General features: G+C 40.7%; 1 protein-coding gene across 1 annotated transcript; it reads left to right on the top strand.

The window, feature by feature from the left end:
• Positions 1 to 478: 478 nt before the first annotated feature.
• On the top strand, positions 479 to 1,396 carry LOC147003385 (vomeronasal type-1 receptor 4-like). The gene has a single exon (XM_085842049.1). The coding sequence runs from the start codon at positions 479 to 481 to the stop codon at positions 1,394 to 1,396; it is 918 nt and encodes a 305-aa protein (XP_085698175.1).
• Positions 1,397 to 16,458: the final 15,062 nt, after the last annotated feature.

Below are 16,458 nucleotides of genomic sequence, written 5' to 3'. Positions count from 1 at the left end.
TGTTGAATTCTGATGCCAAAATCTGATGAAGGACTCTTTAATTTATTATTGATTAAGTGATTTTTGTTAATTTACATGCCATTTGCAGCATCCTCCCCTCCTAATTGTATTGAATTCTGATGATGGAATTACATACTCATACTAGTCTCTTTCCTGTCTTTATTCGTAATCAAAAGCCCATGGTATGTGAAAATGTGTGTTTTTGTGTAGGTTATTGACCTATGTGATCATAAAGATGTAGTTGCTTTACAAAATATCTCGAGGCAGGAGTGATTCAATAAGTATAAAATATTATTCTGAGTTACTCTCCCTATATTGTTCTCCAGGCAAAGTTCCTTTATTGTGATAGAATAGTGTCTCACTTATCAAGAAAAGAAATTATCCCAAATGAATTGATAAGCATGGACAATAGAACAGACTCCTGAGGATAACAGTGTCCTGCCTAATCATCACTCCAGGGTTGAATAATGGCCTCTCCATGTCTGCTCATGATAAATCCCTGAAAACCACTGAAGAAGTGGCTCTTCAGATCCTCTTGCTTTGCCAGTTTGGGGTTGGAACTGTGGCCAATGTCTGTCTGTTTGTCCATAATTTCTATCCAGTCTTGACTGGTTCTCAACAGAGGCCGAGACAGGTGCTTTTAAGCCACATGGCTGTGACCAATGCTTTGACTCTCTTCCTCACTATATTTCCAAACCACATGATGGCTTTTGCTCCAAGAAATCCTCTAACTGACCTCAAATGTAAATTAGAATTCTTCACTCGCCTGGTGGCAAGAAGCATAAACTTGTGTTCCACCTGTGTCCTGAGTATCCATCAGTTTGTCACTCTAGTTCCTGTTAATAAAGGAAAACTTATACTCAGAGCAAATGTCACAAACATGGCAAGTTATTCTTGTTACAGTTGTTGGTTCTTCGGTGTCTTAAATAACATCCACATTCCAATTAAAGTCACTGGTCCACAGATAACAGACAATAATAATGACTCTAAAAGCAAGTTGTTCTGTTCCACTTCTGGATTCAGTGTAGGCATTATCTTCTTGCGATTTGCCCATGATGCCACATTCATGAGCATCATGGTCTGGACCAGTGTCTCCATGGTACTTCTCCTCCATAGACATCACCAGCGAATGCAGCACATCCTCACTCCCAATCAGAACCCCAGAGGCCAAGCTGAGACCAGAGCAACCCATACTATCCTGATGCTGGTGGTCACATTTGTTAGCTTTTATCTTCTAAATTGTATTTGTGTCATCTTTCAAACATTTTTTATAGATTCTCGTCTCTTTGTGAGGCATGTAGGTGAAGTTTTTATTGCAGGCTTCCCCACAATTTCTCCCTTACTGTTGATCTTCAGAGATCCTAAGGCTCCTTGTTCTGTGCTATTCAGCTGTTGAAAGCCAGAGTCACTGAAAAATGCCAAACACAGAAGGCAGTTTTATTAATACCATTAAGAATTTTATTCCATAAATATGTGTTAAACATCTTTTGCATGAACAAGTCATGGTTCACACTACTTACTGCTCAATACATCTAGAATAAAGAAGAAAAGAGGCAAAGACAGCTCATGATCAAGAGCCTTAAGAGGTATAATCTCAGGACTAGGGAGGATGCCAACATCCAAATGAACATCTTCCCCTGAAAGATCGTGGCAAACTCTTCACTCTGGGCCGTGGTGATGCTGTTTTTCCAGTCATCAGAAACACCTGCCTGTCAGACCGGAAACAAAAGGTAATAGTACAACGAGGAGGCAAAGTTATCACTCTTTCTGTCAGTTGCTTCCCCAGTTACAAAATTGTTTTTCAGATTAAAATCAAGCCTCTAACATTTTCAGCTGCCTGAAAATGACCACAGACAGCAGGGCCCACAAGATAAATATCTGGAGTGGTTATAGCTATCATGTAATGAAACTGGAACCCTGACTTGTGGTTCTTATTCCTGTGAACAAAGAAATATTTTGGCACTTTTTGTATTTGTATATGTATATTGGATGTGTATATATTTATGTGGATTCCCTCTACTTAAGAATAATAGGTGTCATTGCATACACTAGCAAGATTTTGCTGAAAGGACCCAGATATAGCTGTCTCTTGTGAGACTATGCCGGGGCCTAGCAAACACAGAAGTGGATGCTCACAGTCAGCTAGTGGATGGACCACAGGGCTCCCAATGGAGGAGCTAGAGAAAGTACCCAAGGAGCTAAAGGGATCTGCAACCCTGTAGGTGAAACAACATTATGAACTAACCAGTACCCCGGAGCTCTTGACTCTAGCTGCATATGTATCTAAAGATGGCCTAGCCGGCCATCACTGGAAAGAGAGGCCCATTGGACACACAAACTTTATATGCCCCAGTACAGGGGAACGCCAGGGCCAAAAAAATGGAAATGGGTGGGTAGGGAAGTGAGTGGGAGGGTATGGGGGACTTTTGGGATAGCATTGGAAATGTAATTGAGAAAAATATTTTAAAAAAATATTAAAAAAAAGAATAATAGGTGTCGGCCGGGCATGGTGGCATACGCCTTTAATCCCAGCACTCGGGAGGCAGAGGCAGGCAGATTTCTGAGTTCGAGGCCAGCCTGGTCTATAAAGTGAGTTCCAGGACAGCCTGGGCTATACAGAGAAACCCTGTCTTGAAAAGCCAAAAAAAAATTAATAATAATAATAATAGGAGTCAAACCCAGATACTATTGCAGATGCCAGCAAAGGTTTTGCTGACAGGAGCCTGATATAGCTGTCTCCTGAGAGGCTCTGACAGTGCCTGTAAAACACAGAAGTAGATGTTCACAGTCATCCATTAGACAGAGCACAGGATCCCCAATGAAGGACCTAGAGAAAGTACCCAAGGAGCTGAAGAAGTCTGCAACCCTATAGGTGGAACAACAATATGAACAAACCAGTACCCCGAGAGCTTGTGTCTCTAGCTGCATATGTAGCAGAAGATGGTCTAATCGACCATCACTGGGAAGAGAGGCCCCTTGGTCTAGCAAACTTTATATACCCCAGTACAGGGGGACACCAGGGCCAAGAAATGGAAGCGGGTTGGTAGGGGAGCAGGGTATGGGGAGGGTATAAGGGACTTTCGGGATAGCATTTGAAATGTAAATGAAGACAATATCTAATAAAAAAATTGACTGCTTTATTTGAGTTACTTTTACATACTGCCATTTTGCTGAAGTTGTTTATCAGCTTTTTATCAGTTTTATATTAGTTCTCTGGTAGAATTTTTGGGTTGTTTATGTATAATATCATATCATTTGCAAACAGTTATATCTTGACTATTTCTTTGCCAGTTTGTATCCCCTTGATCTCCTTTTGTTGTCTTATTGCTCTAGCTAGAACTTTGAGTACTATATTGAATAGACAGGGCATCCTTGTCTTATTCCTGATTTCAGTGGGATAGTTTCTAGTATGTCTTCATTTAATTTGATATTGGCTGTTGATTAGCTGTACATTGCTCTTATAATGTTTAGTCATTGGCCTTGAATTTCTCATCTAGCCAATACTTTTAACATGAAGGTGTCTTGTGTTTTGTAAAATGCTTTTTCAGCATCTAATGAGATAATCATGTGATTTTATTCTTTGAGTTTGTTTATATATAGTGGATTATGTTAATCGATTTTGTATAGTGAGCCAACCTTGCATCCCTGGGATAAAGCCTACTTGATCATAGTACATGATGATTTTGATGTGTTCTTGGATTCAGTTTCCAAGAATTTTATTGAGTATTTTTGCATTGATAATTCATAAATGAAGTTGGCCTGAAGTTCTCGTTTTTGGTTGGGTCCTTGTGTGGTTTAGGTATCAGAGTGATTATGGCTTCATAGAATGAATTAAGTAGTGCTCCTTTTGTTTCTATTCTGTGGATAGTTGGAGGAGTGTTGGTATTAGCTCTTCCTTGGAGGCCTGATAGAATTCTACACTAAAGACATCTGGCCCTGGGGTTTGTTTTGTTTTGGTTTTTGTTTTTGTTTGTTTGTTTGTTTTAGGGTTGGGAGTTTTTTAATGACTTCTTCTATTTCCTTATGGGGATATGGACCTGTTTAGAGAGTTTACTTGCTCTTGATTCAACTTTGGTACGTGGTATCTGTCTCAAAAAAACATCCATTTCATCTAGATTTTCAGTTTTGTTGAGTATATGCTTTTGTAGTAGAATCTGATGATTTTTTGCATTTCTTCAGCTTCTGTTGTTATGTCTCCCTTTTCATTTCTGGTTTTGTTAAGTTCAACACTGTCTCTGGGCCAGTTAGTTAGTTAGTTATTAGTTAGTTAGTTTAGCTATCAGTTTATTTATTTTATTGATGTTCTCAAAAAAAGGAAAAATAAACAGCTTTTAGTTTTATGGATTTTTTGTACCATTCTCTTTGTTTCTATTTGGTTGAATATTTACAGCCATCTACTCCGATTGTGTGTGTTTGCTTCTTTTTGTTCTAGAGTTCTTAGGTATGCTGTGAAGTTGCTAGTGTAGGATCTCTCCAATTTCTTTATGAGGAAAATTAGTGCAATGAATTTTCCTCTTAGCACTGCTTTCATTGTGTTCCATAATTTGGGGTATGCTGTGTCATCATTTTCCTTGAATTCCAGGAAGTCTTTAATTTCTTTATTTCTTCCCTGACCAAGTCATCATTGAGTAGGTATTTGCTCAGTTGCCATGGGTATGTTGATTTTCTGCTGTTTTTGTTGTTATTGAAGAACAGCCTTATTCTGTGGTGATCTGATAGGATGCATGGGATTATGTCAATCTTCTTGTAATGGATTAGGATTGTTTTGTGACTGATTATATGGTCAATTTTGGAGAAGGTACTATGAGGTGCTGAGAAGAAGGGATATTCTTTTGCTTTAGGGTTTAAGTTCTGTAGATATGTGTTAAATTCATTTGGTTCGTAATCTCTATTAGTTTCAATGTGTCTATGTTTAGTTTCTGTTTCAATGACCTGTCCATTAGTGAAAGTGAGATGTTGAAGTCTCCCACTATTATTGTGTGGGGTTCAATGTGTGTTTTGAGCTTTAGTAAAGTTTCTTCTATGAGTGTATATGCCCTTGCATTTGAGGCATAGATGTTTAGAATTGAGACTTTCTCTTGGTGGATTTTTCCTTTGAATATGAAGTGTCCTTTCTCATCTCACTTGGTAACTTTTGTTGAAAGTTTATGATCATCTTCACAATAGTCACCAGGAATATAAAATATCTGGGTGTGATGCTGTCTTAGTTAGGGTTTTAATGCTGTGATCAGACACCATGACCAAGGCAAGTCTTATAAAAACAACATTTAATTGGGGCTGGCTTACAGGTTCAGAGGTTCAGTCCATTATCATCAAGGTGGGAGCATGGCAGTATCCAGGCAGGCATGGTACAGGCAGAGCTGAGAGTTCTACGTCTTCCTCCAAAGGCTGCTAGTGGAAGAAGACTGACTTCCAGGCAACTAGGGTGAGGATCTTATACCCACACCCACAGTGACACACCCATTCCAACCATGTCACACCTATTCCAACAAGGCCACACTTTCAGATGTTGCCACTCCCTGGTCCAAGGATAGACAAACCATCACATTCCACTCCCTGGTCCCCATAGACTTGTTCAAAAACCTGAGTCTATGGGGGCCACACTTAAACATAGCATAATGCAAAATGCATTTAGTCCAACTTTCAAAGTCCTCATAGTCTATAACAGTAACAACAATGTTAAAAGTCCAAAGTTCAAGGTCTCTTCTGAGATTCATCCAACTTAATTAACTGTAATCTCAAAGCAAGGCAGGAAACCAGATGGGCAAACTCCAAACTCTGCATCTCCATGGCTGATGTCAAAGAGGTCTTTAGATCTCCACTCCGTTTTCATCTTTGTTGACTGCAACAAACTGCATTCTCCTGGGCTGGTTCCACTCCCTGTTAACAGCTTTCCTCAGCATGTGTCCCATGGCTCTGGCATCTTTAACATCTTTGAGTCTCCAAGGCAATTTCAATGTTACAGCTTCTTGTTTCAGTGTCTGGGATTCCACTTGATCTTTTGGACTCCTCCTAAGGGCTGGCATCACTTTTCCAGCTCTGCACTCTGTAGCACTCTAAGCTCAGGTTGATCCACTCCACTACAGCTGCAGTTCTTGGTGATCACTCCATGGTACTGACATCTCCAATACACTGGGATATTCCACTCCAACTAGGCTTCACCAATAGCCTCTCATAGGCTCTCTTCAGGGTGCCAAGCCTCAAATCCTTTGCATAACCTCTTCAGTCCTGGGCCATCAACTACAGCTGAGGCTTCAACTTCTCCAATGGCCTTCCCTGGTCTCTCACAGTGCTAAGCCTCAGCTTCTCTCCATTATCCCTTCATTCCTTCACAAGCAGTACCACCTGAGTGACTCTTACACATTACCAAGTCCAGCTGCAGCATGAAGTACAACCTTGGTTATCTCTGGAACACAACTTCTTTGTGCTCCCAGAAAACAATTTCCAGAAGATTTCACCTCAACGATGCTGGTCTCTTCTTAATCACCGCTAATTCCTTAGCTCCAGCTAACCAGCATCAATTTTCCCAGTAGTTCCTTCCATTCTTAACTCTAGAGACAGAGGCACATGGCTGAAGCTGCCGAGTTCTGCTGCTTACAGGAACTAGAACATGATCCCCTTGTATTATTACATTATCACTAGCTTTATGTTTTCTAAATCCTTCACTGCCTAAGCTTGGCTATCCTGGTTCTTGCTCTGTAGATTGACCTTGAATGTAGAGATCAGCATGCTTGTCTAATGGGATTAAAGGTGTGTACCACCATGCCTGGATCTAATTAAGCTGGGTAGAATCTTGCCCCAAGGTCCCACTCCCTTAATCTGTTATCTCCTAGAACACGAGATTTTGCTCCATTTCACTTCCTGTTACTCCTTTAGTACTCAAACCATACATTTTATATTTTTCCTTTCTAAGCTTGCTATGCTTGTTCATACTTCTCTTCATAAGACTTAACCAGAGAACAAAGTCTCTGCTGGGCTTTTTTGAAACTTCTTTTGTCAATGCAACTAATGCAAGTCTCTTCACCTTAGCCTCAGGCAAACTTTTCAGACAAGAGCTAAAAGTAGCCACATTCTTCACCAAAATACCACAAAACCAGTCTTTATGCCACATACTGAAATTCTTCTCCTTTGAAATCTCTTGGGCCAGGTCAACACAGTTCAAATCACTCCCAGCAACCAAGTCTTCCATATTCCTACTAGGATGACCCATTAAGCCCCATTTAAAGCATTCCTATGCTTTCCAAATCCAAAGTCCCAAAATCCACATTCTTTCAAATAGAAGCATGGTCAGGCCTATCACAGCAATACCCCACTCCCAGTACCAACTTCTGTCTTAGTTAGGGTTTTAATGCTGTGATCAGACACCATGACCAAGGCAAGTCTTATAAAAACAACATTTAATTGGGGCTGGCTTACAGGTTCAGAGGTTCAGTCCATTATCATCAAGGTGGGAGCATGGCAGTATCCAGGCAGGCATGGTACAGGCAGAGCTGAGAGTTCTACGTCTTCCTCCAAAGGCTGCTAGTGGAAGAAGACTGACTTCCAGGCAACTAGGGTGAGGATCTTATACCCACACCCACAGTGACACACCCATTCCAACCATGTCACACCTATTCCAACAAGGCCACACTTTCAGATGTTGCCACTCCCTGGTCCAAGGATATACAAACCATCACAGATGCTAACCAAGCAAGTGAAAGATCTGTCAGTCAAGAACTTCAATTCTCTGATGGAGGAAATTGAGGAAGATTCAGAAGATGGAAAGATCTCCCAGGCTCATGAATTAGAAGGAGTAACAGTATAAAATGAGCATCTAACCAAAAGCAATCTACAAATTCACTGCAATCCCCATTAAAATTCTAAATAAGTTCAATAAAAAGAACAATTCTCAAATTCATTTGGAATAACAAAAAATCCAAAAAAGCAGAAACTATTCTCAACAATAATAGAACTTCTTGGGGAAAATCACCATCCCTGACCTCAAGCTATATGACAGAGCAAAGTTATATATATATTAAAAAAAGCATGGTATTGATATAGAGACAGACAGGTAGATCAATGGAATAGAATTGAACATACCCAGAATTAAACCCACACACCTATGGTCACCTGATTTTTGACAAAGAAGCCTAGACCATCCAGTGAGAAAGTGACTGCATATTCAACAAACAGTGCTGGCTCAAGTGGCAGTCAGCACATAGATGAATGCAAATTGACCCATTCTCATCTCCTTGTACAATGCTCAAGTCCTGTTGCGGCCTGACCAGCAGTCCTCAACATGAACGGTTCTACTGAGGATGGCAGCTCGAGCTGAAAAGAGAGGAAACTAGACGGGATGAAAAAAGAAACGGAGCCAAGTCTCTGATCAAAGCTCTCCTTTACTAGTTCCGACATTCAGTTATAAAGGAAGGGGAAGGGAACCCAATTTCCCGCCAAGTAACTCGGGGTCCAGTAGCAGGATGAACACGTGTGTGGCTCCAATGCAGCAAAGCGACAGGGTCCAGCAGTGGACGTGGCAGAACGAATGAGCAGGAAACTCCACCCCTGAGCCAGCAGGTCCCAGGCTGGGGGTGGGGAGGCTACATCTCCTCCCAATTGTTAACAAAAAAAGAAAAAAGAAGAAAAGGCTGGCCTGAGGCAAAAAAAATTTATCTATGCTCGATAGTTCTGCCTGAGTTCTTAGGGCTAAAGAAAAAACCTGTTTCCGTGGGATTCCCTAACTTTTGATATGGTAAACTGTATCTGGCAAAGACTGTCCTTATGTCCTAGTAAACCACTAACAGAATAGCCCTAGCTGTAGGCTCTGAGTTTATAATGCTAATTAGTGCTGAATAGGTAACTTCCTGGTTGCATTTTAAGTAGGGCATTGGAACCCTGGCTAAGTTTGACGGAACAAATTAGAAATACACTATATTAAGAATAACACTGAGTTGATATTCCTCCGCAATTTTGGATGACAGGCAGGGAAACAGGGAGAAGGGGGGTTAAGACAGGCTCCGTAGTACAAGGCCAATTGGATTTTTTATTTGGATGGGAGGCAGTGAAGGGCTTGCCCTTTCAACAGTACGGTCTCCAACCTCTCTCCCCCCTATTAATTAAGTTTAATAAGGGAACGCTTAACTGAGGTGATCAAATGATTTTCTCATCCTTAGATGAGTGGGCCTTTAACCTTGGCTTGGGTGCATATTGACCGGATGTAGATAAATGGAATAGAATTGAACATACCCAGAATTAAACTCACACACCTATGGTCACCTGATTTTTGACAAAGAAGCCTAGACCATCCAGTGGGAAAGTGACCTTTCCTCCCATGGGTGTTATCACGACCCACACCTGTGGCTCTTGGTACCTTTTGGGGAGGAGGAGGCAGAGCCTTAGTTATATACATATATATATATATATATATATATATATATATATATAATTTTTTATACCAACCTCCAATTTTAAACCGAGTATGTTGCACAGCGAACTCAGAAACAGTCAAGCTGGACCTTCCTCCACAGTAATTTTCTGCACCTAGCAGTAGCCATACTGTATTCGTATGATCACGAACCAGTATGCACAGCTCTGAGTACTGTGCAACTCCTAAAGGAGAATTGTCAACCTCAGATTTAGCAAGGCCTAGACAAGAATCATGTCATTAGTAACACCACGATTTGTGGCTAAAATAGGAGCTGGAAGTCTTTCCTCCTCATCCCTGTTATTCCCATAGCCTGAGGAACTAAGGACACCTTGCAGTAACAGCAAGGGTGAAAAGCCAGAGGCCAGCTAAGGGATTAAGCCCATCTCTATCAAAATAAGAACTAATCTCTGTAAATATTTGAAATTTCTACTTCCCTAGCTCTCTTGGTAAATCTAAATTCTATCTCAGACTGAAAGCCATGTGCTAGAATGTCCTTGGAAAGAAGATAACAGTTGCCACCTGCGTGCCCTTGGGGGACGGGAAGGTATGCCTGCTGGTCCGGCTGGAGAATGTAGACTGACCTGCTTGAAAAAAGAAAAAGATCTAGACAATGAGAAAGTAGCAATGCAAATTTTCTTTTTGGAGAAGTCCAGGTACTTTATTCAGTTGCAAACTGTAAAGCTAAGGCTATTCTCCGGCCTCCTGTAGGGGAGTTGGCTCAGAGGAAAACAGCATTTCTGGGAGCTTCCGTTCCCAGCTGAATTCTAAGCACAAGAGGAAGTTTAGTCTTCAGAATGATACTTACCAGAAGAGTCAGGATCTGTGTTTATCTGACGAATTAATCTCTCTGGCAGCCACCGCGCTCCATCTTCATCTCGTGAAAAGACACAAACCGAACCTCTTCGCCAGATCAGAACCGGATCTGGGCCCTTCCATTCGTTAGTCAGGGGGTCCTTCCATTTTACCAATGCATAAGAATTAGAAGTAACTGGATGCCAATGGTGATCTGCTGCAGACTGACCTTTAATATCAGTTTGCAAAAAGTTTAGGACAAATAAGGTGAAGGCAAGATGAGCCTTTGGTGACCTTGAGGGATATGCTCTGAATTAACTTTGCTAGGTAATTAGAATATAGGAATCTCTAATTATTGGACTAAATATAAGACCAGTCTAAGATTGAGTTAGAATGGCTGGTCACACTGAAGAAAAGAGAAAAATCATTATGACTCTATTAAATGACTAATTTTACTAAGTCTGAATATACAGTCTCTGATGTACTATTGCCATAAAGTTTAAAGGCTAGAAGCTAGTCTAAACTGGAAAAATGACAAGTAAGAATGGATCTAAGACATGAATTTAATTTTTTAGTACTTTTAATCAGGACACTAAGTTAACTTCCCTGTCAGCTCGGGATAAGAATTACTAATATGCTTCTGCAGCGTTCTGTGGAGAGAACCTGTTTTTCCCTTTCCTAATAAGGTAGCTGTTTTAGGATAAATCTATAAGCCAATAAGTAGACCCTTTTAAGATACTAAAAAGCATTTATTAAATTTGACATTTTAAACTCAAATTTTGAAAATAAAGGTATGTTTTAAATAGTGTGCATGAAAATGCACTAAATAGTATATAAGGGGATACAATTTCTCTCTTTTTTGTCTTTTAAGAAGTTAAAGTTTAAAATTTCACAATATCTAACCTTTTGTATTAATGACTTGTTGAACAAAACATTTTAAATACTTGGCTGTAAAGGGGCAGTGACTAATTGCACTTTCAATCATTTTTCTTAAGGAACGGTTGTAGCTAGAAAGCCTGAAAAGTTATTAAGAGTCACACGTGCATAATTTATTCATTTATTAACTAGAAATATGTATAAGCAATTGCAAATTTGTGAATTAATAGTATCTGAGGTACGAACAATTTTAAGCAATTATGAGCTCAGAGATATGGCATTGACTATTAATATACAAATTAAGGTTTGATTGTTCAGCATTTTAAAACACAATCTACAGCACACAACCAGATTATTTGTGCTGGAACAGGGGCAACTGTGTGTCTTAAGACTCTGCCCCACAGCAGCTAGTTGGGCCCACGTGGGCCAACTATCGGCTGGGAGGATGAGAAAAAATGACTTTACAATAATGTTTTTTCTGACCAAAGAATTGTCTTGGGCACAACTAATTTTTAATTACCAATTAACAACAATTATAAAAGCTTTCTTTTTTTTTTTGTATAACCTTTTGTAGTAAACTAAAACACTAAGTAATAAAAGGATACTGTCTCTGAATTTTTTGGGTGAGAGCAAGGATTTTAGGTAAAATTCCCTTGAGAAGCATTAGTTAATAAAATACTTTCCACTTAGGAAACAATATACACTGAAAGATTAAAACTCTTGGCTTCTTGTATAGAAGCAGAAACAATAAAAATTTTTCTTACATAATGTAAAGCTATATTAGCCATACCTAGAGGCAAAATTTTCTAGTGATTACCAGTTTACTAGAAGCAAAAATCTTTTAATTTAAGCATTATTCTAAACATCTGAATAGATCTGTAACAGTGTTAAAAGGAAATTTTCTTGAACACAGGGAAAAACTTTCTCAGGCACTGTTTGCAAAACAAAAGAAGGCCACAAGTCGCTCTGGGGCTGCCCAAAGCCCTGCATTGACTCAAACGTAAAATACTTTTTAGTCTGAGCATCTATCTTAAATTTGCAATTAAACTGCAAGATGTAGTCAATGGAACAATGGCAGTTTTAACCATAATTTTTAAGTTTCTTGTGCAAGGTTAGTATAATACCTACAACCTTGGGAAAGCAAAACCTAAGTTTAAAACAATTTATCAACTTTAAATTAAATATTAGAAGCATTACTATCATATTACGAATTTTGGATCTCAATTAATACCTATGAAAACCTATTAAAGCAAGCTTTAACGCTTTAATAAAGAGGCATTGCTTTAAATCTTATCTTAAATTTTACTATTTAGGATAGGAACCACATTAATTACTATCTAAACTAGAAATATCTTTAGAGACCCAGCCTCTTGGCCTGCCTTAGGCCACGTGTCGGAGGACTCTAAACTTGAGTTATAAAATTTAATACTAACCATCTGTAGCAATGTAACAATTATTAATCTTAACCAACAACTTATGAGCTGAATGTGAAAACATGTCGAGCACATTATCAATAAAAAAAGAACCAAATGAAGCAGTTAATTTTAGACCAATCAGAGAATATTAATTTTTGAAGCTACAATCATAGAATAAAAAAGCACTTTACCATTGTCAAACACATTAATCATGAACCATTTATCAGATTTTTTACTCCGAAACTAAGAGGCTGTGCACTCGCCGCAATTTCCTAAAACGAACGGTTTATCTAGCTTGGGCCCTCCTGCCATGTGTCTGGTTCCTGGCTGAAGCACGTGGCAGCTCTAGGCTTTGCAGGTAAAGATTTTTATACCATCTTTATTATCCAACATAAAACATAGAACATTCATTCATACAGACTGGACACGAACATACATGAATTGAACACGAGAACAGATTGGTACACCAGACATTAAACAAGACACAAAAGGGGACACAGTACTCTTGCTATAAACCCCAGAGAGAACAAAGCATGGCACTCCTGAAATTTCTCTCTGCTTTTTGGGACATTTTCCTCCCTCATGATGCATTTTTTATTTTTTTTTCTTTTTCTTTTTTAAACTGGGGCAATCCACCTGATCCATAACTTTAAACCCTTCCTTCTTCCACCTAAGCAGCTTTCTAAAAAGCTGCGGCACAACACCTGTTTCCTTATCTAGTTCCGATTAACAGACTGCTGACCCAAGCAGAACCAGTGTTGGGTTAGCACTGATTCAAACTTAATTCGTATCCTACCGCATCCTCAGCAACACTTTACAAAACTGAAATTTTAAGCTAGCACTAGCATGTGTACCTGTCCGTTGCTCCGATGCCCGATATGAAGATCCTTTCCTGTGGAGCTCCACAGCAGCAGCGTTTCTCTTAGCATCCCTCTGCCATTCTTCAGGTCCCAGTTCTGGTGCCAAAATGTTGCAGCCCGACCAGCAGTCCGCAACGTGAAGGGTTCAACTGAGGATTGCAGCTCGAGCTGAAAAGAGAGGAAACTAGACAGGATGAAAAAGAAACGGAGCCGTGTCTCTGATCAAAGCTCTCCTTTACTAGTTCCGACATTCAGTTATAAAGGAAGGGGGAGGGAACCCGATTTCCCACCAAGTAACTCGGGGTCCAGTAGCAGGATGAACACACGTGTGGCTCCAAAGCAGCAAAGCTACAGGGTCCAGCAGTGGGCATGGCAGAACGAATGAGCAGGAAACTCCACCCCTGAGCCAGCAGGTCCCAGGCTGGGGGTGGGGAGGCTACAAATTCCAAGTGGATCAAGGAACTCCACATAAAACCAGATACACTGACTCTAATAGAAGAGAAAATGGGAAAGAGCATCCTTGAACACATCGGCACAGGCAAAAATTTCCTGAACAGAACACCAATGGCTCAGGCTCTAAGATCATCTATAGATAAGTGGGATCTCATAAAATTGATTAGCTTCTGTAAGGTAAAGAGCACTGTCAACAGGAAAAATGGCAACCAACGGATTAGGAAAAGATCTTTACCAATCCTACATTTGATAGAGGCCTTATGTCCAATATAATCAAGAAGTTAGACTCCAGAGAACCAGATAACCCAATTTAAAATTGGGGTACAGAGCTAAACAAAGAATTCTCAACTGAGGAATACGAAGGGCTGAGAAGCACATGAAAAAAATGTTCAACATCCTTAATCATCAGAGAAATGCAAATCAAAACAACCCTAAGATTCCACCTCACACCAGTCAAAATGGCTAAGATAAAAAGTTCAGGGGGGCACGGTCCTCTACCCCTGCATGGGGTATGACTGTGTGCCTGAGGGCACTCTTGAAATATAAGTCCTCTTGCAGTTTGCAGCAAGACCGTTTCTTGTGAGTGATTTGGAGTGTCGCCTCTCCTGAGTCAGAACATGGGGGAGTTCTGTTGACCTCACGTTGTGGGTCTTTCATTTTAGTGCATTGGCCGGGAAACGTGACCACCCCTCACACCCAAGAAACGACTTGGAGATATGGGGATTCCCCTCTGGGACCAGTGTCTCTGTTCTGAGTGTTTGTTTTCTGTTTTCTGAAATGAACACGTGCTTGTTGTGTTGGTTTGTTTGTCTGTGTCTCATTCTTTGTTTCTGAAGCACTGCACAGTCTGAGTTTGGATCTGAGTTTGGTTTCTCTGGTTTTGGTTGTCCCAGTGGAAGCAGACAACAGTGTTTGTAGACGATGGGGTTTTCTGAATTGTGTGGGCTTTGTACTTGCAGGTGTCCTCTCAGACTGTAAGGACTGGAGGACTGTGGTCAGCAGACGTGCTAGGAGGACCACAGGCTGCTGCCCTGGGAAGTGGGGAGAGCCAGGGATGCCTGGTAGTCTCTGGAGATAATCAGAGGGACTGAGTTCTATTATTGAAACGGAAGCTTCCACCTCAGAGACCATCTAATACTTTTGCCTGCTTGTGGAAGACGAGAAAGGGTTGTGTGTGTCTGGATCTGTTGGTTTCTATTTGTGTGTTTTTGTGTATGTGTTTAGAGCTATGTGAAAATCTAGAGAAGCAAAGGTAATTCTCATAGGTGCCGGATACCCTGACTAGAGATAGTTTACACCTGAGACATGAGAGAATGGGTTTGAGAAAAGCAGTACTCTCCGACTATCTGGGAATAATTTGGTGGGAAAAAAAAAAACAGTATCAATTGGTCTTTGGATCCCTGCACCTGTAGTTAGAAGTCTAGTGTGGCCAGAGAAGCCCTGCTAGGAGCTGATTGTAAATGCTGCTCTTAAAGGGACCAGCAGTTTCTCAAGTCTATAGTAAGGGAACTGATGGCTGTTTTTCCTACAAAAATCTCTGTGCTTGTGATTATTGGATTCATCAGGTAACAAGGTGCTCCTCTGTAGGCAGCCAACGCCTAAAGGATGGTGTCAGTTTCCGGTACACTGTGGCCATAAACAACACCACTGCGCAGGAGCTAGCCCGAATCTGGCACCAACCCCTCCTGAGCAGATGCATGCAAATTGAGGTGCCAGCAGACTGACCAATCCCAGGAGGACACAAAGCTTTCCCTGTGCAGGGGTGTATATAAGGATTCCTCCCTGGGTTCCCAGGGTTCCTGTAGCAGCATTGAGGAGTTCCTGCAATAAAGGCTGTTGAGAAGAATCCAACCGTGTTGCGTTTTCCTTGCCGGCCGATGTGGGTGCAACATTTTGGTGGCCTGCACAAGGACCTGGGGATCTCGTGTATTCAGAGCTCTTCAGCTGAGGAATGGCGGTCCCTGTAAGTCTCACAAATTGATCCCCGATTAAAAGGGGGGGGGATATGTTTTTCTTGCCCATGGACCCAGTGTGGGTAGCTCTTATCCATGTTGTTTCATTTTTTGTAATTTCTGGCCTCTGCTTTTGTTTGATAGAAGCAGTTAAGGCAGGTCAGAAAATACTCATGGAACAACAAGAAAGTATGTCAGAGGAAGATAGGAAACGCATAAGCAAAAGAAAAAAAGGGGCGAAAAAGAGAGAGAAAAGGAGAAGGGAGAAAAGGCAAATTCAAAAGGAAAAGGAAATAATGAGAAAGAAAAGGAAATAGCAAAAATATATCCCTCATTAAAAGACTTAACAATAAGTTCAGCAAGTTCTAACTCCAGTGACTCAGAGCTTGATAAAGATGAGGAAGATGACCTAGAAGAAGAGGCAGCTCGGTATGAGAGGGATAGGTATGATCAGGATTGGCCATATAGAGCCAACCCAGTGAAAAAGGGAGTGTTGATTAAGAAAAGGTCGAAATCGAAAGTACCAACAGCTCCACCTTTCATCCTGATTACACTGGAAAAAAGAAGTCCGCTAGGGCTGTTAGACCAGGTACCTCCTTCTGCCCAGAGGTGTGGAAAGAAATAGGATTAACCTTTCCAGTTTTTGTTGATGGATAGGGCAGCAGTATCACGAGCCAGTGGATTTTAAAACTATTAAGCAACCA

Source organism: Mus caroli, unplaced genomic scaffold, assembly GCF_978045245.1.
Source record: "Mus caroli unplaced genomic scaffold, Mus_caroli_1 scaffold_8, whole genome shotgun sequence".
In the NCBI taxonomy this organism is placed as follows: domain Eukaryota; kingdom Metazoa; phylum Chordata; class Mammalia; order Rodentia; family Muridae; genus Mus; species Mus caroli.
The sequence above is the reverse complement of the archived record's forward strand: the minus strand, read 5'-3'. Positions and strand labels throughout refer to the sequence as shown.

Coding starts and splice junctions, on each gene's coding strand:
- LOC147003385 (XM_085842049.1), top strand. CDS start 479: ATGTCTGCTCATGATAAATCCCTGAAAACCACTGAAGAAGTGGCTCTT.